Genomic DNA, 23,012 nt, shown 5'->3' with positions numbered 1-23,012 from the left:
CCGGGGAGGGCAGAGTGTGCCAAGATGCAGCATTCCACCTTGGCAGCCCAGACACAAACACAGATTCTGCTCTAGAGTTGTAATTTCTGTGAGAGGAATACCAGCTTCAACTTTTATTAGCAACATCTTAGGTTCCCCCAAGTATGTGCTCTAGACTGTGCCAGGGAGCTTGACTGTGGGTCAGATGCTGATTACATGAGCAGTGGGAAGAATTGTGTTCTTCCCACAGAACAGGTATTCTTTCCCATTAGAAACATGTACTTTAAAACAATTTTGAAGCAAAACCTAATAATGGAAGTAAAAGACAGTTATCTACTTATTTTGTTTTCACTTTTCATAAAAGCACTTTCCCTGGTTCTCAAAAAAATTTTGTTTAACATATGTGAAATGTTCCCTCCCTTATTTGGAGCATCTTCACATGTGGCATTATCTAGCACCCAGGTTTAAAATGGGATCAGCATCTTGAATACAACAAGAATCTCTTGATTCTGCTACAAGTAAAAAAATTGTAATCATGGTCCTTTTGAAAGTCAATATTTATTAATTAAACTAAACAGTATATGAAATTAAAAGCTGTATGTGTGAAAAAGACCTAATGCCAAAGTCAAATCCAAAAGTCACTTTAATTGCTTTGTGACTTGTTGAAGGCTGAAAACATGTTGTATAATATTAACTTGTCAAAAAAATTGGCTATTTAATTATTTTAACTTAATTGTTGTTAAAAAAGCAACCTCTGCCTACCTTATAAAAGGTAGCTTAGCTTCTTCTTCACAGTCTACTGACAGTTATAAATACAAGTAATATTTGTAGTTTTTGTAATGTTTCTGGTCCAAAAGCTGAATGTGTCATATATTTGTCTCTGTATTACTACCATGCTTGCTGATAACAAGCCTAATAATAGAATAACTTGTATGTCCTTCTCAAATACTACATTTTAGTTAGAGCAGCATTTAAATTCATTGGGGTCTGTTCAGACTTTCATTGGATCTGTGAACTATTCAAGGTAAAGGAAGCCTTTCAAAATCTGAAATCAATACATGCATTCTGTGCCATCAGATGGTGGGGCCTCCTTTGATGCTGCTCTGCTCTTCTCTCCCAAGTACTTCATGTTCCACACCAAAGGCAAGGCTTCACTTTGAACAACTGGAGTTCAAACTGTGCATAGAAAACATATTTAGATACTGTGAGTGCTTTCCCCTTCAGATGTATTAGGCTCTATAAAATTGCTGTTTTCCTTTAGTACTACTGCTGTTGAAATAATTTTAGAGTGCGGCATAGTACATAGTAAAATTGAACAAGTAATAGTGTGGCAGTTTAAAAGAATGAGGCAGATGCCATACTATGATCTATATAATAATGGAATTATATGTTGCAGTTATCTAATAGATGGTATATTCTAATTCCTTTTAATGAATTGTCAGCAGTGCCTGTAATTGGATTTAGATAGGCTTATGTCCTTAAAGTATTCTAACTACTAATATAATTCCCACCAAGTAATACAGTGCTATATTTAAAAGTTAATTTTATATTAATTATTATTTAAGTATTAATATATTTGGATTTAATTTAAAGATTGTAATTGATTCAAGAGTATAATGCATTATTAATGTCTATTATTTAATGTAATTTATAATACCAAACATCTTGTTGATATTTTTAAATAAGAAAATAGATGGGTAGATCATTATACACTGTGAAATTAGGGAAATGAAAGAGATGCATCTTCTCCCTGTTATCTCTGTTTCTCTTTCTGCCTTTATTGCATTTTTTCCCAAGATATTGAAGATCTAATGAATATTCAAATATATGCAAGTCCTATTGCAGCACCATACATCATACACACAAAACACATACACCTTGCATATAATTCCATCCTATATTTATCTGTATTTACAGGACCTTGGTGTTTTTATCCATTAAAGATGAGTTTTTTTAGGATTTGTGTTTCTAACTTGACCCAAGGAATTATCCAGATACAAAATTACAGAACATCTAATTAAGTTAGCCATCAAAAAGAGATGGAGCAACCTGTAAATTATCCTGCCTTCATCTCCTCACCCATCCTTCAAGTGAAAAACAACCCTCCTTTCTTCTTCCTATCCCCACTTATAAGGCAGCAGGACATTCAGCTTCTCATTCAACCTTTGGTGCAACTAATTGCTTGCAATTGCTCATTTTTTATATTTGGCACACTGTTACCTGAAGGAGCATCAAGCCTTCCTGCAGTGTGACAATGTAATATAGAGATTGCTCTTTTGCTGGGGCCCCCATTTATATGAATTCCCACATCAACCAAATCTTTTCAGCATAACCCTGGAGGTACTTGTTCCAACTGATGATTTGTCAACGTTGTCTGTTCAGCAAATTTTATGGGATAGGAAGTTTTTTGTACATCTTATCAATCAAAATTGAATCTTGTAGTTCACATAATTCTGTTTGTTTTTTTTTTTTTTACCCACAGTGGAAATACAAAAAACTTTAACATTCAATTAGTTTCAAAACAGGCTGCGAGTAGTGAATGAAAGAATTCATATATTAAAATATTTTGTAACATAATTGCAGTACAAAAAAGCACTTTAATAATTCAGAAAACAAAAATAAGATGCTGTAGTCTGTACTTAGTAAAAACCATTCTTGATATTTTAAAATTAATGAAATGTTTTACAGCTGTCATTTTAAGTTTTCTATTCTCTTACTTTGAATTTTTCTAGGTCAATTTTATCACTCTATGTTAGTATTACTCAGTACTATGTTATTTTCTGGATTGTATAAAATTTAAAAAATATATGAATGGAGAAAAAATACTGGTTTGGTTTCTGTTTTTTTAGGAGAAAGTCCAAAATTACTTTCGCATTTGAAATTGCACTTTCAGAATCACAGGGAAACACCACTCTAAAATGTTAAGAGTGTTTTTTTGTAGTCTGGGTGACTCAGCCTGTGGTGAGGAGAGATTTCCCCTTCTTCCCATGTTGATTTTCTACCCATTAATTTGATATCCCCCTTCCTTGAAAGATCACCTACCTTCTTCTGTATCATGAAAGTCAGCTCCTGGAGTCTTTGCATCAACTCCCAACTGCTTTTGAGGCATCATGGCTGCATGTCAAATGGATGGTGACATTGTATTTGTATGTGAATTATGTCTTCCTCAGAGAGGATGAAGCACTCTTTGGAAGTGCCTCTCTCTATCAGCTATAAGGGAATTAGCAAAGAAACTTTAACTAAATGCCTAATTTTCAGATATCTAAAATTACATTTGGAAACTGCCTTTGAATTACAGATTGGAATGTGTAGGGAGTAGCCAAACCTAATCTGAAGTCCTGAGTAGTTTTTTTCCTTGTCCCCATCCCTCTGTGTTTCTATGGCTCCCTCTCTCTTTCTCCTCTCCCTTGGTGTCTGTTTGCCTCATGATTTGGCTGAGATAAAACTCACTGTGTCCTTTAACCACCTGCCATTTATGCAGTGACATCACACTGCTTCAAGAAGAGACCTTTCTTTTCTCTAAATATCCTGCCTTTTTTTTTCACTATTCACATAATGTTCCAATTTTTAATCCTTGCAGTTTCTCCAGTTTTGCTCTCATAATCTAATTCAGCCCTATTGTGATGACCATGAAGATTTGCATGCTCCAAATGTTAGTTGGTTTTGAATTTTCCCAAATTTTTCACTTTCTCTTCTTTACTCTAGTGCTTTTGGGTCGTGATTCATCAGCTGAACATGTCTTAAAGTGGCTGGCTGCATAAGAACAAACTGATCCAGAAATAAAACTGCTTTGCTGATTCCAGGTCTGACAGATGATGGTACTTTTGAGAACAACAGCCTTTCCTCATAAAAACATGTAGTACCTATTTCAAGGAAGGGTTTGTCAGTACTTCAGAAATGTTGGGATTAAATAATATTTTCTTGTGAAGATTATTGTCTTTAGTGGTTTTTGATATGTATATAATTATAATCACAGAAAAACTGGAGTCAGAAGGGACCTCTGGAGGTCATTGGGTCCAACAACCAGTCTAAAGCAGTGCCAAATTTGAAATTTGTGTTCTTGGGGCCCTGCTCCACTTGAATTGTGAAAATATCAATGAATTCTACAGCTTCTTCTGGCAGCCTGTCCCAGTGCTTAGTCATCACTTACTAAGAAAATAATTTTTTCCTTCTGTCCAATCAGAATTTCCTTTGTAGCAATTTGCCTCAAGTCCTTTTGGTGTGAGTCTCTGCAAAATTCTGGCTCCATCTTTTTTATAATCCTGCCCGAGCAGCAGGCAGCAACAGTTAAATTTCCATTTAGACTTCTGTGAAGTCTTTGCTGGACAAACCCCAGGCTGAGCCTCTCCTTGAATTCATGTTTCAGTCCCTTTATTGGCCCATCTCTGGACCATCTCTGGTTTGCTGATGTCTTTATTTTGTTGGAGACACCGAACTGGCCGTAACAAACCTGAAATTGTTACATGAATCAGTCACCAGTAAAAAGGCAGTAGCTGCAAAGCTCTGCATCTGGCTAAATAAAGCAAAATGCTGGTAAAGTTCTGCAAAGATGAAGAACAAGACAGAAATGCCCTTCATTCCCTGTGTTCAGCAAAGCAACAGAAGGGCACCAAGGAAATTCAAATTATGAAACATTCCTGATGAAATATTAATAAAACCATACTATGGTCTTAATTGCTATAATTTAACACCCTGTATGGTATAAATATTTTAGAAACATGGTAAAATGGAACATTAAGAAGGGGTCAAGGGATAATAATATACATTAATCTTGATGGGTGGAGATGTATACCTCATACTTAATTTATGTTTATACTACAGTTCTGTGTTCCTTTTTGAAGAGTAGAGTGTGGAATAAGCTATATGTTTGCATCTTATATGGAGACATGCATGTTATGTGTGTATCTGTAGATTATTGTAGATTGTAGATTATGTGTAGATTTATAAAGTACAGGGCTCTGGTATGTAATATGGATCTACAGGGATATATATATATATATATATATATATATATATATATATATATATATATATATGATATAGATTTATAAAGGAATTTTAAAATACCTTCACAACTGCATGCTCTCCTTTAGAAATCAGTCATGGGTCCAGCAGTCTACAAAAGCAAAAGGGTCAGGAAATATGCAAACCACTTTCACACACAATTATTTCCCAAGGAAGTCATTATCTATACTGCTCTTGCAATACCCACTTTTCTTTTTCAGTAGCAAATATTTCTTTTAAGTCTAGTTTCCATATATTTCCATGAAGGGGAAACCTTGGAAACAAACCTGTGCTATGGCCACAGTGTCAGGGAGGAGAAAGCAGGGCTTTATTCACAGTCTTAGGGGTACTTTACAGCCTGTCTTGGTAGGACAGTGTCTGCCTGACAAAGACAGAAGTCAGAAGATGTTTCACTGAGCTTTTAACTCTCCTATAGATTTTCACCCCATAAGAATACTATTGTGCTAATTTTTTTTTTCCAAAAATAGCATGCAGAAATTGCTTGAAATTGCTGGCACTCTAATAGTGACCTGTGCCCGTGTATGCATAAAGCAGATAGGCATTTCATTTACATTTCTCGAAAATTGTATGCAGTTATGATTCCTATGTGTTAAATTGCATAATCCATACAAGTCTGACAGTCTTAAAAAGGCTGTGGGCCATTGTCTCCTTCTGAATGTATCAGTGCTAATGAAAGGGGTTATCATACCCTTGAGAGAGGTTACTGCTGTCCTGTGTTGGCTGGTGGAACTGCTCCTGTGGTTACTCTCTAAACCATGTCCGCCAAAATTTACCAAGTAGGCCCAACTAGTTTAAATAGCAGATTTTTTGCTAATGATGCACATTTTGAAAATACAAAGGATAAGGGGCTACTCATAAGAGGGTGTAGCTGGCATTTTGATGGACAGTGAACAGTTTTAGCAGGGCAGACTCCTGATTCACAGCATTAGTCCACAGCCTCTCATTGTCAATTCACATGTCTTCTTTAGCTTGAAGCTTGTTTCTGCAGTTGCTTATGATTTCTTTTTAAAAACACAGCATGACAAAATGCTTTGCTTTTGGGATATAGGATTCTCACACAAAGTGCACAGAGGTCTGGGACACAGAACAGCATTTTGCCCAATGAGAGGTTTATAATCAGATTTTTAACCTGCTCAGATGGAACTGGCACCATGGGGAGTGGCACAGCCCAGGTAGCCTTTTCTACGCTTTGAAGGGATGTCCTAAAAAATGCTTCCATGGTGCCAGCAGAAACTCATTCCAGTGAGCACTGGGTTAAACCTACCACAAAGGAGAGACCTCTCCATCACATCATTTAGAGAATGGGAAAGCTTTGCCTTTGCTTCCAGCACTTCTGGGAGAGCTGATCAGAGTGTCCTTTCCTGCCATTTCTCCTTATTTTAAACCCTGCCAATAAGTCTCTTCTGCCCCTAACAGTGAAACAGTGAAAGTGCTGCAGCTTGTAAAGGATTTATAAGGCTTAGCTGAGCGCATCACTTGCCATGCCAAAAAATAAGAGAAAGAATGTGTGGATGGAGGCAGCTTTGGCATTCTGCTGTTCTCTTGCCTAATATCCATTCCTTGTTATCTCTACTCCTCTGCCACCAATTACTGTCTCCACTCATTTGGTAGATATAAGCTTTTTTTGCATAGGAACCACCTTTTAGTAGCATGTTTGCACAGTGCCTTTGGCACAGTGATTCTGGCCATGAACAGCATTGTAGGGGAGGTTGTAATAATCATAATGTTTTGAGTACTGCAAAGCAGCCATCCTTCACACACTCAGATCTCTCCTGTTATATGCTTCTCCTCATTCCCATCAAATGTGCATACCTGCAGACACAGGCACATTCAAATCCTGTAAATGCATTTAGGACACAGTTATCTCTGTAGGCAAGCATTTATCTTCCTTATTTTGCACTTCACCTACCCAAGGATAAAAATAATGGATTTTTATGAAATGATGAAAGTTTATATTCTTCAAAAATATTTGGCCTGTGTTTCTGAAATATAAGGGTTTTTCCATTCTTGCTGATTTTCAAGAATTCCTTTTAAAGGTAGTGAAGTAGCCTCCAGAATTTTCATGAAAGCAGAATTATGAAAAACTGTTCTGAGAAACAATGGGCAAGTTAACATTGCCCCTATTCACTCTCATCTGAAAGCTTTATTGTGACTCTTGTTACCAGTGGCATCCTTGGTAATAAATATTTTCATTTTATTCTGAGGCACAGCAAATAGATTTTTTAGTGAATGACCTTGTGCATTAGCTGTGCTATTCATGATTTAGTGAGCCAGTCAGTGGAAATATTGCTAATGTTTTTATGACTCAGTCTTGTTACATTTGTGCCACGAGGATGACATTAAGTGTAGTTGTAGATGAATAACAAATAACGTGTCTCAAAGTTGTGTTTTGGATCATTAAAGAAATGAACCTACAGGGTGCTGTTTTATTAACTGAGGAAATGACTGGGAAAAAAATAACAGTTCTTGAATGTGTATTTATTAAAAATAACATTTGGCATGCTGAGAATTAGTGGTAGTGTCCGTTAAATTTTTCATAAACCAGCGCAAATACACCACAGTGTCCATCCAAAGATTTTGACAAATTTTAAATGTATAAGAATAATTCATACATTTCTTACTGTTTCAGGCTAAGACTCAAAATGGTGAAAGCAGCAATGATAAAAAAGTAGAGCATAACAAAGATGAGGATTAATAATTAGATGCTAGTATGGATATTTAAAAATATTATGTATTAAAATATGAAAGAGGGTCAGTGTGCTTTCCAGGGATACCCTAGGGAGGTTTGATTGCTTCTTTAAAAGTGCAACAACTATTCTTGGATTTATTTTCCTGAGTCTTTCCGTTTCTTTTGTGTAAAGAAATAATGGAAACTCTAGAAAAAGTATCTTGTAGACTTCTGGAGAGATGGTTTAGTCCTTTCCTTTGCCCCAGTAACACATCATCTATTCTAAAGAAACTGCAGAAGGTCAGTTAAGTCCCAGATAACAGGCTTTCCTGAATTTCTACAAAGCTACAACCATAAAGATCAACCTCTGGATGACTTCAGTGGCTCTTTCTGCTTATTTAAAAATAATTAATCACAAAGAGAAGATGGAATGGGTATCCTGAGAGATCAAAATTAGTTATATGGAAAGAGAGACTATTCAAATAGAAGGAAAAAGCAGATACAAAACTAGAATATTAGCTACTCTTGAAAAGCTGAGTTACTGCTATCATCTGCTTTTTTGGGTACTATTTTCAGCCCAGGAAAATTAAAGCAATCTGTTGAATTTTTGACTATAAATAAAACATGGCAGAAAACCTGTTCCTTTATATTGTTATTCCAAAAATTTTTCTATTTAAAAGGAAAAAAGCTGTAGCCTTAAGCTTGTCTTATGGACTGTTGCTTTTCACAGAGTGGTGAAAGTGAGGAGACCAAGAGTGCTCTGCATGGGAAGGGCTAAGAAAGGCCCAGGTAGTTTTTCTTGCCTGCCCATCCCCTGGGACCATGAATCTCGCTTTCTGTTTTTTAAATGTTGAGGTTGGACACATGATGGTGAATTTTGACATTGATCTAAGGGGAGCTTTTAAAAGGACAATTAATAGTTGATCCAGACATCAGCAATCACCCAGAAATAACTCTGCAGAGAAGCACTGCACTGGTAGTCACACCTTGGTCTACCTGAACCTGCTCTGCTCCAATTTCAGCTCAACACCCTGCAGGTTGTTTCATCTGAATTTTCTGCTCAGAGCTGAAACTTTTCAAGGAATATTTATGTGAACAAATTTTGATGTGAAAAGTGGAATGACACTTCTTTTTTTCATTTTCTGCTAACACTGGCTGAATTGGTACAACTTTTGCTATAAATAATGGATAAGAGTTTTAAGTATGCAAGCGAGTTGTTATACATACATGCATTGCACCCTGTCAAGTAATGTGCAGCATTGAATCGTCACTGTTAAAATGGCCAGTAGTGTTAAAAATTGTCACTGTTAAGCATTCATTGAAATATATTTTGTGTTTCTAAAGCATATACAACATACAACAATATATATATACATATACACACACATATATGCATATATGCAACATATAACAAAAGATACATATCCAGAGCATGATTATTTTTGTTACTACTTAAAACTCTTATTTTGATGGATACCAATCTGTTTATTTAAGAGAATATTTTTGATAATGGGTTCCTGAATTTCTGCCAAAAAGAAATATTTAGGAGAGATAAAGGTTTTTCATTTCTACAGTTCTAATTCATATAAACAGGGTTTGTTCATACTTCAGAAACAGAATGATCCTTACACCACACCTTAAAAATCCCTCTCTGTAGCCATGGCATTGTCTGTTGAAATGTTTTACTGCTGAAGTATTTTGGAGGTTGTGTACATGTGTTTCTTACAAGGAAATGCCAGTGGAAACAAAAAAAAAATAGGATTGGTTGATGCAGCAGGCCTTTCCAGGTATATATATATATATATATATATATATATATATATATGTAATAAATAAACTATACCGGTCTCAAGATGAGATAAGTAAATCTCTGGTGATATCTATTTACTTCTCTTGACAAGGCAGGGAATTTGACTGATTTCTTATTTGAGACAGCAAAGTTTGTAGAGATGGATCCCATCACAAAGCAAAAAAACTCCAGAGAAATAAAAAAAATGGCATTTTATACATCCCAAACTCCTTTTCTACAATTTAAATATCAAATTTTAGATAATTCCAGAATCGCAGTGTGCTCATTTTAAAGGAAATTTAAAGGAAGACATACAATTGAGCAGTTATTTATTGAAGAAGTGGAAATAAGTCAATACAAGCAGTCATGCAGAAAGATTGTGTTAAAATGCATCCCTAATCTATTCAAAGACATAGGTACCTGAGGTCCCGCTGTATAAAATCATTGCTACTCTATCCTTGAATATTACCTGGTCATGGATGTAGGAGGTAGATGGTTTAGAGTGGGAAAAGTGACATTGTTTCAGTGAATAAGTTTAAAAAATATACAGCTCTTGACAGCTATTCAAGTATGGCCCAATTTCCCTCTTAGGGAAAAATGCAGTGTTGCTATTTCCCTGACAAAAGCTTTTGTGTGTATTTTTTTGTACAAAATTAAATACAGAGATGGAAAATTCCTTGATTGTGGGCATGGAGATTTAGCTGCCTCATACCAAAATCTGTGAGAATGCAAAGGTGAACAGGGAGTGGTGAGCATGGTCTGAATTTCCATCTGCTGGTTTTATTGGCTAGAGCAGGTTGTAAAGGATGTGTGCTCTCAAAATTGCTGGAGATGCAAACAATATTTTAAATTACTCCAGGCAGCAAGGTACTGCGTCTGAACAGATTGAAAGCTGAAATGTTGATATCAGAAATTAAATTAATGCACATGAGATTGAAACAATATCTAATTAAAATCACTTGAAAAATGACTTGAAAATTGAATATGACATAGTATTTAGAAGGCTGTTGCTAGCACAGCAATGTGGCTTTGACTTTTCTGCAACCATTTCCATTCCAAGCCTGGCTGCCAGTTAAATAGAAATTACACATGAAGCAGCTATCTTGTGCCATCACCCTGTAAAGACTGGAGGACAAAATACCTTCTGCCTGCAGCTTGTGCACTTGTTTCTCGCTAATTGCATTGTAAAATTTAGTACAGGCACCCTTCTTCTCACTTTTTCTGATCACTTGAGTTGGTCATTCTTGTTCTGAGCTGATGCATTTTGAATATTCCATGTTGTACTTTTGATTTGCTGTGTATATGCATGGCACAGTATTTTAAAATGCAGGCGAACCCAATGGGAAGAAATGATGATGTCCAACTCCAGTTCAGAAGGCTGAATGATTTCTTTATTATAACTACGCTATAATACATTAATATGCTATATAAAGAAGGATACTAAAACTACAAACCTACTTTTCTAACTACCATATCTAACTCACAACCTGTGACCTTCTCTCGAGAGTGCAGACACAGGTGGATTGGACTGGCCACTATGGCGGCCTGGGGTCCCGGGGGTCCGTCTGGCCCCCGGGCAGCAGCTGCCGTAGGTGTCCGGGTAGCGCTGTGCTGGTGAGGCACAGCCTGTCTGGGCCCTCGGGATAGCTCCGAGCCGCTGGCTACTTTAGCGAGCACTTGTGGAGTGATTTCGGCTCTAGCGAGTTCAGCTCTCAGTGATTTCATCTCTGTGCTCACAAAGTGCCTCGGCAGACGCAGGGATGGAGAGAGGTGAAGGCTGTGTGGAGTTCTGCGGAGATGTCTTTATTGGCAGCTTCTGCAAAGGGTTCCAGTGACAGCTCTTCCGCTGAACTGGGCAGAGGTGAGGGTTGAAGTAGGCTACTGGGGGATTGGAAATTGTCCAATGGCTGGGGTCGAGGAGAATACGACCTATAGCCTTACAGAGAGATAACAGGGGTCTGAGTGCAGAAGAGGGGCAGCTCTGGTCCACTCACCATGACTGCATTTCTTATCTTAGGCGAGTGACCGCCATGGAGGCCTTGCAGGGCCTCTGACTGCTACAGCCCATCAGGCCCACACAATTCTCACCAGAATCCAACAAGCAATCACCCCAGGTAAACAATTCTCCATACACATTCCACATAGGAAAAACAAGGAACAGAAATAGAAATTGTTTTATCTTTCTTTCTCTCTGTGCACCTCTATGAAAAATCCTGAGAGAGAGAGAAATGTGCTGCCACAGCACAGTGTGCACAGTGTGTAGCCATGCCAAAGACAAAGGACTCTCTCTGAACCATGCTATGAAGAAGCTTTCCAAATATTCAAGGGTTCCTTGTAGGGGAGGAGAAAGAAAAGTCCAACTTGAGGTAAATAAATGAAACATTTGCTTGTCTTAGAGCAAATGTTAAAAAGCTAAAAACTGTAATAAGCACTATCTCTCTGGAATTTCCTTTCTCCTTTTCTCTTTCCTATCCTCAGAGAGGAAAATAAGTGAAATTCTTCTAAATGTGGCTTTTTGAAAGCAGCTTTGCAGCAAGCTGATGGGAAGAAAAGAGTGGTTGTAGAATTCATCTGACAGCCTAAATCTGAATTATTTGCCCTCAATTTATTGACTGGAGGTCCAGGCAATATAGTTAGTGAGTCTAGAGCATGAATTGGCTCATTCTAAACTGGGCAGGTAATAGAGGTCAGGGGAATCATATGCCCATAAGTACTTTTTTCCCTACATTCAATTAAATACAATTCACACTCAAAGTCAGATGCAAACCAAAAATCAAGTTTTCCTTGTGAGTGATGCCATCTTCCCAGAAACTTTTTTTGTATTTAAGGGTGGTTTCTTCTTTGGTGCAGGTAAATCCTGCAGCTTCCTGGGAGCCAAGGTGGGGAGGCTTCCTGCTGAAACCCTTTCCCTGGTTCCCTTTCCCCTACTCGTGCCAGTGTGTGCTCCCACAAGTCAGCTGAGGGTGCAGCTGTGCTTGGCAGCCTGCTTGCTAGAAAACCTCCTTCCAGAAGTGCAGTAATGAGACTGGAGCTCTGCTCAGAGCCCTGCATAACTTGCTCCTTCTAATAACTGATGGACTCTGAGGTTAAACCTGCCAAACCTACACACTCCAATTCCTGACTGTGCCACTGACAGATAACTTTGCTAAAGGAAATAAACATTTGCCCTCAGAAAACACATCAGACCTCCCTCAGGTTAGTGAGGAAGACTGAGCAGTGACAATCCCTACCCTGAAACACTCAGTAACACCCTCATCATGCTCTCTAATAGAGCAAAGCCATTAAGTTGTCCCCATTGTAATTTAGATCACAGAAGAGACTTCCACAGATTCTTTCAGGTTAAAATAACTGGTATACAGAGAGTAGGCAAAATTATTCCACTGTAGCTACGTGCTTAATTATATGGAATACTGCATAAATTGTCAAGTGCAAAGAATTATTCTGATAAATTAAAATACTAATTAAATAGGCTATTGCAGAATTTTGAGAACATTATAGGGCTCCGCTTCTTCAGGTAATTTGCATATCCTTCATCTAGTGAATTTAATTTAAAGGCCTCCGTTTTTGTGTGTTTGGAAGCTGTTTTTGTTTCAATGGAAGATTAAAAAATGGATTTTTATGTTGCTGACTGGTTTGAGGGGGATTTTGTTGGGGTATTTTTTCTTTTTTTTTTTTTTTTAATTTTGAATAGCAGTTCTTATTATGCCTCTTTGCTTACGAGTTTGTCAGTTCTCCATTACTATTATAGGACGTTAAACTGTGACCATAAAACAATAACCTTGATGAAATGTGCAATATACCATGTTACCCAGAATTGTAATTTCTACTTTCATAAAATTTACAACTGAAACATCAGCTACTGTATACTGGTATTTGAATAAGAGCTAGCAGTTAGTACACTAAAATATTTTCAAAAATTTGGAACCATTTTCAGAGAATTAGTAGCCTGTTCTTAATATCTGAATACATTTTCTCACCACTTCTTCCATCTCTCTATATTGACTTTGTCTTGTTTTAAATTCTCCATTATAGTCCTGCATAGAAAAGGTTAAGTGGTTGTATTCACCATCCCACAGCTTGAAGCAGCTGCTTGATACGTGGTTACTGCTTCAGCTTCAGCACCATTTCTGACAGAATTTCTTGACCTTTCTGGGCAGCTTGTGGAGTTCAAGGTTAGCTAAAATTCTCTCCTGTACACGCCTGGAGTGAGCATGCCGGAGACTGTTGGCCGTGTCTCTCTCCACATCTGACAGAGCCTGGGCTTGACCATTTTCCGGTTATGATTTAATCAATAACACCTCGTGCCTTCATGCCTCCTAATTTTGGCAGGGTTTGTGTTAGCATGGCTGTCAGACCTGTCCTTTGTGTTTCAAGGGGGAAAGCAGGGGTATTAAATAAACCTTTTTTGTTGTTGTTTTTTTTTACTATCAAAGCTTCAATAATTAATGTCTGCAGGAAACCTATGAAAAGGAGGTCAAATCTGTAATAGTAATTATAAAATTCAGCGATTCAGCAGACCCAATATTTTCTATTAACTGTTCATGTGGTAAGAAATTACACAGTGGGATTTAAGCTTTGTTGTTTACTTATAGCCATTTATTTTGCAGCCACTCTGCTGTGCAGTTTTCTTTATCCTAAGCTGCCAAAGAATCCTTTGTTGGACCATTCAGTTTCTTTGAAGGAGGCTATGGAATGTTTTCATTTTATAAATCTTCTATTTTTGCACTTAGTAGAAATCTGCCTTTAATATGTTTTCTGGGTGTGAGGTGGTCAGTGTGGTAGCATGGCATATATTTTCCAAGATTTACTTATTTTTTTGGAAATTCATACCACACCAGATATACAAAACTGCAAAATGTGGTCTCAAATTTTATATTTCACTCAACTTGCCTTCACATGGTCCCTTTGGCTCTGGGTAGAATAAATATATTTGTGAATGTATAAATCATGGCTCAGGTGTTAAGTATGTCAGTATTGCATGCAGGTTTTAGGTTACCATTCAGCAAAACATGCATTTAAACTTTCTTAGCTTGGACTCCATGTTCCTCTCTGCTTAAATAGCATATTAAAAGGATGCAAAAATAAAAATGTCTGAGTCTAAAATGTGTACAGAGTTTTCTTCTTTGTTTGAACTGGAAGCAAACTTCACCTCTTGCAGAAGGCAGTCAGAAAGTTTTTCTGTGTTAGAATTGCTAGAGGTGTAACTTCCTGAGTCTTTGCATGTAAAAACTCTTACAAAAATATTTCCATAAGTGGTGAGATGGAGCCGAATGATCTGACTTACCTCTGGAATAAATGTGAGTCATTTGTGTTGCACTTTGGACAAACTCAATAAAGTATCAGTTCAGGATAATCTTCAAGAAATGTCTGCTGAAATCTGAGCTGTTTTAAATGCTTCAAATAGCAACAATTGAGGGGAATTTTTCACAAATGAAAAAAAAAAAAATAATTCCCTTAAGTATTTTCATGTAAATTTACAGTGTGCAGTATGCTCCTAGCACTTCTTGACCTTTCTGATTGGAAGGTTTGCTTTAGGCAACCAAAATTCAGAAGCTGCATCTATCAAATTTTGTTCATAATCAAAGAAGAGGTAGGTGCCTGCAGATATGTGTAAGATGTGTGGGATGACTCACCACATTAAATGTGCATCCCTTTCCAAAGACAGCAGAGAGAACCCAGATGACTCACTTGGATCCCAGGGAGCTAAAGGAAGGAGAGGTTAACAAGGCTGCAAGGCTTCATTGCTACTCATAAATAAATCAAGCCAGGTGCCTGGGTTTTGGCCACAAGTCCAACTGACAAAGTTTGCATCTAGAAGGTTAAAGTCTTCCCATGCAGAATGGGATGGCAGTACCCATACACCCAGCTAGGAATAATCTCATCCTTGAGCTGTTCCCAGAACTGTTTGAGCACTGTTTTTTGAGGCTGCTAACAGTCACAGCAAAAACCATATCAGACCACAGGTTTAAGAGAATGGGCAGTTGTACAACAGGGCTCAAGCCCATGCCTTGAGCGGATTTGGTTTGCAAGTATAATCATAGTCTTGGTGAATATTACCTTTATTTAACTGCTTTATGCTTTATTTAACTGCTTTGTTTTAGTTTTTAATGCTTTTAGCGACATAGATGCTGATAAAGAGAAAAAACAAAATTTGAAAAAAATTGTGCATTGCATCCTGGTGGTGTGAAATAAACTCTTTATTTTACCTGTGAGATAAGAGTCTGTGTCTGTTTTGAAAAGTCCTACACAGTGACAGTGCTGTTCTCATGGTAAATTACTGCTCTGCTCTTCAATACAAGCAAGTGGGAAGTATCTTCAGAAAAGAACTTTCCAAACAAATTATGTATCTGTGTTAAATCTGTGTAATATTGTAGAAAATAGAATTAGCTTGGGTTTCTTTTTCACATAATATTGAGCAATTAATAGCATAAATATGCATTCAAAAAACTGACTGGCAGAGTTGCTCTCAGGGAAAGATATTCCATAGATGGAATAGGTAGGAACTGTTGTGAATTTATTGATGAAGGAAAGAAGGTTGATGGGAAATGCTGTAAAATCATACATATTCCATCTTTCCTTTAACTCTCTCAATCTTAATTTTTCCTTACAGCCATAAACAAAGAGAAGCTTGAAAAAACAACTGGACTGAAAATTCTGCAGACTGGTGTGGGGGAGGTAAGTGGCTTTCAGGCATTTTACATTCTCAAAAATATTTTCGTTATTGGGAAATTCTGGAGCTCATGAACGTTTGTGAGCTACCAGTCTCATGGTGCTAAGGGCCTTTTTATGATACAGTTGCATCTGTCAAAATACAATCTGCTGCACAAATAGCACTGTATCCCACAGAGAAAAAAAATACCATCCTTATGAGAAAAGTGCAGCCAGATTTAAGAAATGCAGTTTTTGCTTTGTTGTATCACAGGAAAAAAATCCCCAAAGACGAGCACAGCAACTGAAGTCGTCATATTATTCCCCTTGGTTTTGATAGAGTGCTATCTCATCTAGAACAGTGGAAGTTTAAATTTGGGGTAAAGAATCTTTAGATATTAGAGAGAATCTGACATCTGAATGTCGCTTATTTTGGATGTAACTTGAAACATAAATAAAACATGTGTCTGTTATTATAGTGATATCACTGAGCAAAAACTCCACTAAGCAGTTCATAATTTATTAATAAACATGATGCTATCTGCTAAGAACCTTGTATGAACTACAGTTGATTGCTAATTCTCGTGCTAATTTTGTGTACACAGTTATCTCTTTTTTTTCATTTTCATTTAAGTAATTTTGCTAGTGGTGAATGCTCACAAGGCTAGGCAAATGACTTTTTCTCATGATTGCATTATTCTCAGTATTAAAAATAATGAATTACTAACTTCTAATATACTGAAGAAATAGGTTGTTTTCTTTCTTTACCGATTTTTGGGGTTTATATTTCTGATTTTTATCACTTCATGCCTAAGAAATTCACTTGATGAGATTTGTGAAGTTCACTGTGTAGCTTCATTCACATTACTGAAAGACTCAGTCTTGAAGAGGTGATAACACTGAGACCTGCTGTGATGCTGAGGGCCAAAGCTGAAAGAATTGGAACTTGGAAACAAAGATAGGTGAAATCATCAGAAGATGAAAGCCATCATCTCTCCTTATCTGATTTATCTAGGAATGTTTCTTATGGGTGCATAGCCTTAGAAGCTGGGAAGTGCCTCCTGGGGCATGGCTGTGCACCTCAGCCTGTGTCCTGACTTCAGGCCAGGCTGAAGTTTGTGGTTGTGCTGTCTGCACAACCTGGTTTCTGTTCAATAGCAGGAGAGCCAGGATTGGGATACAGGCTGTGGAAGTCACTCAGTATAATTTTACCCAATGGGACTCATCCATGCTAATAAAATACCTCCACGTATTTTGTCCAATTCCAGTCATTGAATGGATTCCAGTCTGCTGCGAAATCAGCTGGAGAATGAAAGCCCACTTCAGATGCTGACTGTTAAATCAGTTTTTGTATTATATGTGGTCAATGGAGGGAAAATTCCATTTTGGATAGTTGGAATGCAGAAAGTTTTCACCTGCTAAATGTATAATTAATCCCCATTGTAGCAATAGGATTGCTGTAACCATGGTAGTCTAGGAACATGCTGGAGCTATAAATTTAAGGACTTCCTAGATTCTAAGACCAGCTAATAGAGCATGAAAAATTGAAGAGTTCTTAGGCCAGAGACCTCACCAGCCTGATTCTTGTGTTTGGTTTAGAAAAAGTCACTGTAGAATTCACCTTCCATAAATTTAGGCTGTCGTAACTTTTTTTTGTAAAAAAACACAAATAAAACTTGGATTAATGAAGACTTTGACAGAATTTTGTGCTTTACACTCTACCAAATATGTATTATTAGAAGGCAAAAAGTGAAAACTGGTTAACCCAAGCAAAGCAGACATTTTGGCCTAAATATAATCCAGGTTATATCTGAAAGACGGTGATCAGCAGAGAAAGAACCAAGTGCTTTGGACCAAGTAAGATGATGGAAGGACATTTATTCAGCTGCTTATGTATTTTGTTGGATGTGAATTCTCCCAGCTGTGTACATTCCCCTTTCTATGTCTTATCAGATATGATTGTTTACATAATCAATATATTTCTGTGGTCTCACATAAACAAAAAATAGAGGAGTGCTGTAACCAAGCTTTTTTCTGTTTTTGCAGTGTCAGATTCAGGCTATTTCAGGTTAAATTTAACTATGGTAATCCAGTTTTGCAGTTTGTGTTTTATTCACCCTGGTGAGTAATTATTATTGCAACTATACAAAGTATGTATTTAAAGATATTGAAATAGCTTCTTTTTGAATAAGGATTCCTTTTACTTCACACTGGAATTAGGAATGGAATTATATATAATAGTGACAGTAAATCAAAGTCAAGATGCTCTAATCAAAAGTACTTTGAAAAACTTTAGTAGAGAATGAGAAATGACCTTTTTTGTTTGGACAGCAGGTGAGATGCATGACAAAGTTAATGGATATATAATCTTCATATGCAGGCCTGTAAAATAAAAAGGATTGATATTGCAAGGCAATTTTCATATCTGAAATACCTCAAGAGAATGTAGCCCAGATGGTAGTGGCAAATGGAGCCATGTCCGGACAAATGCAGGAACTCTCCTAAGCTCAGCAGTAATTCATGTATGGCTCTGGACAGTGGAATCTGTTTTAGGTGTTGATCTATGATAACAGGATTTGTGTCTCTGTAAGGAATGTGTGGACACTAGTGACTTCCCAGGCCTTGGCTGTGCTGGAAGGAAACTGTCTCTTCCTCTGTGGAGTTGAGAAATGCTTCTCAGAGCTCCTCAATCTATCATTTTCTTTCCCCTATCTCAAGAAAAAACATTTCAAAAGCAACAACAGACTATGAAATTCACACCAAGCTTACTGAGCCATTCAGTCAAGTCCAGGGAGGGCTGATGAATTGCTTTTATGTCACTACATAAACATGTGCTATATAGTCATTAACAACATGAGTCTGGAGTCTGCCACAGCTGCAATCCAGTTCATCATCTTTATGTCATGTAAAAGATTTCCACAGCTTGTGATTCTCTCAGCTAAGCCTGAGTTTGCTGTGTTGTGTCAGTGTAGGTAGGCTCTGCTTTAGCAGGATTAAAAATTAGTTCCTAAGCTGGGAGTTTAGAAGCTGCTCATGTTTCAGAATGTTGACTTAAAAGTTCTATATATTTCATAGGAAGGTGTGAATGATAAAATGAAAAGCACTGTCTGGACTCTGGGCAAGCAGAGCTTCTTTCAGGCTGTTATAGAACAGATTTTACCAGTATTTCCACCGTACAGCTACCTCAACATTGAACATTTTTAACAGAATATTCAACAGTACAGGGATCCAGAGAGATTAGAGATTGATATGATGTATATCACTCTTAAAATGAGAATTATTTTGAACTTATCTTGTTTGCAAGAAGGTGATTATAGCAGAAAACCAGAATAACTCTGCTGTAGAGAAAACCAGTGCTGAGGTTATAAACTTGACTACATTGCTGTAGTACATTGCTGTAGTACATTGCTGTAGTACATTGCTGTAGTACTGACCATCTCTGGAATTATATTTGCCAAGATGTTTCTTTTTTATTTGCAGTTTTCCAGCACCTATAACACCTATAAAACTAAAAAACCAGTAGAACTCCTCTACAGTATCCATGTGAGATTTATTGGTCTCATTGTCATGCATGTTTGTGCCAGACAAATCCTTCGTGAGCATTTCACACCTTCTTGTTTATTCAGATACAATGAAGCTTTGAGGTATTTTCTTTTGATCTCCAACACATGAAATAAATCTCTGAAGTCCTGAGGTCATCTTCAGCTGTTCAGCTATGTCTATGAGGGTATGAATGGATGAGTTGTGTTATTTAGATGTCTATTTGCATAATACCATGAAAGACACAATACTGGTAAAAAAATGAAGAGCTAAACAGCATTTAAGCAGGACCCATAACTCTGTTCTCCTCTGCCCCAGCTTGATGTGGACCACTACTTGAGTTGAACTTGTTGCTTTGAATGGCTGAGCCTTCCTGCAAGATCTTGGGGACAACATTTTGTCTCACATGAAGGGAAAGCCTCCTTAGCAGCTGCACAGCTCCACCTGGCTCCTCATGAGTTCAGGAATCATCAGCAGCAGAAGCCCCATCCCACACCAACATTATTGCAACTGGATTTGTTCCCAGGAGTTTCTCTCCAACCCAAGGGAGCTCAGCAGACACCACGAGCCACAGCCCTGCACAGGGGTCACCATGTCAGGTATCCCTTCAGCATCCTTTAGGAACTTAACTACTTCTATCTCTCCACATAAGCACCATTGAATTATTACAGGAACACAGTATTTTTAAGTTCAATTCCATGCTCAGGTTGGCTGTGACCAAAATTACTGTGACATGGATAAATGTTTATTCAGCTTTTGGCTGCAATTTGTTTTCAACCACAGTTTCAGAATAACAAGTCAGGCTCTCCAGTGGCTCAAGAAATGTTTTTGGGGTATAAGAGTCTGTGAGTTGAATAATCAATGACTGAGGCCTGAAACGAACCAATGAAATGGCAGTGTTCCTGTCTTGAACTGACAAAACAGCACCCACTTCAGAATAAGTTATATTAAATTACCTCTTTCATTTTCCCAGTAAGAATGCACAGAAGAAATTAATCATTGGAATCACAACTTCATTTGTAGGACTTGAATCATGGCTCTCATATGGCAGACATAAAAATTAGAACAGTTTTCTAAAGCAAATGGAAATAACCCAAAATATATGCAAAATGAATGCTTCACCATACCTCTAGATGTCCTAAAATAGAGCAGTGATATTTTGACATGTTTCAGGATATTTTCATTTATAGATATTTTGATAGGTGTAGAATTATGTTGATGTTGCATAAAGTGATGTTACTACAATAAAGAAATCTGTGTTTAAAAATTCTAGTGAAGCTAGAGGACATGATGAGACAGACTTTCCAGTGATGTACAGGCTTCAGAGGCAGGAGTCAGGTTTCTAGCTTCTTACCTTCCTTAATGTTGCCAGCTTTTCTCCCTATATATCCAGATTTTACCTAGAATGATATTGGATTGGAAATCCATAAAAAATTGGAGTGCAGAACTTGACAAATCATTTTCAATTGTTGAAATAAGGTATAAACCTTTTTTCTGATCTTTGACTACTAGGTAAAGTGCTAAGTGCTGGCTTTTGGCTTATAAAGACCAAACTAGCCTGGGATCTACTCCAGCTGTCTCTGTTACAGTGACATCTTGGCAAGCCAAATGCTCCTGACCTGGAGCAGGTACTGCCCAGGGGTACCCGGGATTGGAAGGGATGCTGTACCCAATATCACTTAGATGAGGTAGGTCTGAGACTGACCATGGTGTATGGACAGCAGCTGTGCATGTACAAATACTCAAGTTTTAGCCCAAGACACAGCTAAGTTTTTCCACTTCCACTGAAACCCGCCCTTCTTTTACCAGGCTGAAGCCAGGCACAGGCACATGTGAGGGCAGACACCTCTGCACTGCAGGGGAAGCATTCTTAGACCAGAGGACACCAGGGAGGGCTTTTTCCCCATGCCTGCCTTCAGCATTTTTTCTTACAAACCCCATGGCTTAGAGATCAACAAGTTGTTGTTGGGTTTTTTTTTTTTTTTTTTTTTTTTTTTCCTGTTATGTGAGATTGGAGTTCCAAAAGACAGCTCTTGCTGTTGGCTTTCACTGATCACTGTGGCTGTGTTGGTAAGCAGACAAACATTTCCAGGAGGGGCAGTGTTTAGAACCACATGCATTGTTGTGGATGAAGCATGGATCAGATCACAAAGGGGTTCTTTGCCTTAAGGCATGCAAATTTATATATAGAAATAAGAGCAATGACATTAAATAAAAAGCTTTTAGAAGTACAATCCTTGAGATATTCTTGGTGAAAGCATAATGGGAAAGACTTACCTTATCCCACATACACAAATTACAGATTCTAAAGCTGTGTAACCTTTAAAAAACAGTAGATTACATTTTACATAGAATTCTACTAGAAATATACTACTTATGTGAAATTTTATTAACAGTGAATAATGTCTCACTATTACAGTTTGTAAGTACACATGAATAGTAAAGTTATGCTAATCAGAAGTTAGTCACACAGTAGCATTTAGAAGTAACACTTCAAGAAATTTTAGGAATAAAGCTAAACAGAACATTAAATTTTTCCAAAGAGAGTGATGAAGATCTATGGCTCATTTATTTAAGACCTTGTATGCTTTTGAAAAATGCATTCTAGCTAATATTTAGATATAATGTTAATGCTATTTATTAACTATTCATTACAGTACATAGCCCACTAGAGGGCTGCTTTTCAAGTAAATTGAATCCAGAGTGTTAATAAAAGTGTTAAATGTTTAAAAACAAAAAATATGCAGCAGAAATATGTGTATCATTTTAACACATTATTTTGTCAACTATCGTCTGCTACTGCATGTTATATACAGACAATATAAGTCATGGCCCCAGATCTACAAACATTTAGAATATGCTTAGCTTTAAGTGTATAATTAGACATTCCTTTTAAGCTGCTGCTAAGTTTAGAGTTAAAGAGATGCCTGGATGCTCCTGAGACTGTCTTCTGTCACATATCACACCGTCTCTGGTTGTGGAGGGGCAAAGTTCCAATGTTTATCCCCTGTATTTGATTTGAATATTGCATAGCAGAGGTATTTTGACATCTGAATGACAGGTCACAGCTTCAGTTTGGAAATCATGTGTCAGTAGTAATTTCTTTTCTTGTGCTCTGATTGTGACAACGCCCTCCATCTTCTTTACAAATTTTTAAAGAACACGACAAGGAAATGAGGAGATTATAATGTAAAGAAAAATACAGCAAACCTGATTTTCAGAGAGAACTATCACTCTATACTGATTTATGTTTTCCTCCTGAAACAGTATATAAAGCACAAGTATTCAGGTGTCACATTGGTTCATGAGTTCCTTTACAGTAGCACTGTGTGATTTAAAGGAGCAGAAGTGCCAAGTGATGTG

The 23,012-nt window shown here is 37.3% G+C and overlaps 1 protein-coding gene across 1 annotated transcript in view; it reads left to right on the top strand.

Moving 5' to 3' along the window:
- The window catches only part of PTPRN2 (protein tyrosine phosphatase receptor type N2), a 636,316-nt gene that overhangs the window by 383,053 nt on the left and 230,251 nt on the right, over positions 1 to 23,012 (top strand). Inside the window, exon 12 of the mRNA XM_053934893.1 lies at positions 16,072 to 16,136. Coding sequence (XP_053790868.1) covers positions 16,072 to 16,136 — 65 coding nt within the window. The remainder of the gene's footprint in view (positions 1 to 16,071; positions 16,137 to 23,012) is intronic.

Source organism: Vidua chalybeata, chromosome 1, assembly GCF_026979565.1.
Source record: "Vidua chalybeata isolate OUT-0048 chromosome 1, bVidCha1 merged haplotype, whole genome shotgun sequence".
Taxonomy (NCBI): domain Eukaryota; kingdom Metazoa; phylum Chordata; class Aves; order Passeriformes; family Viduidae; genus Vidua; species Vidua chalybeata.
The sequence above is the reverse complement of the archived record's forward strand: the minus strand, read 5'-3'. Positions and strand labels throughout refer to the sequence as shown.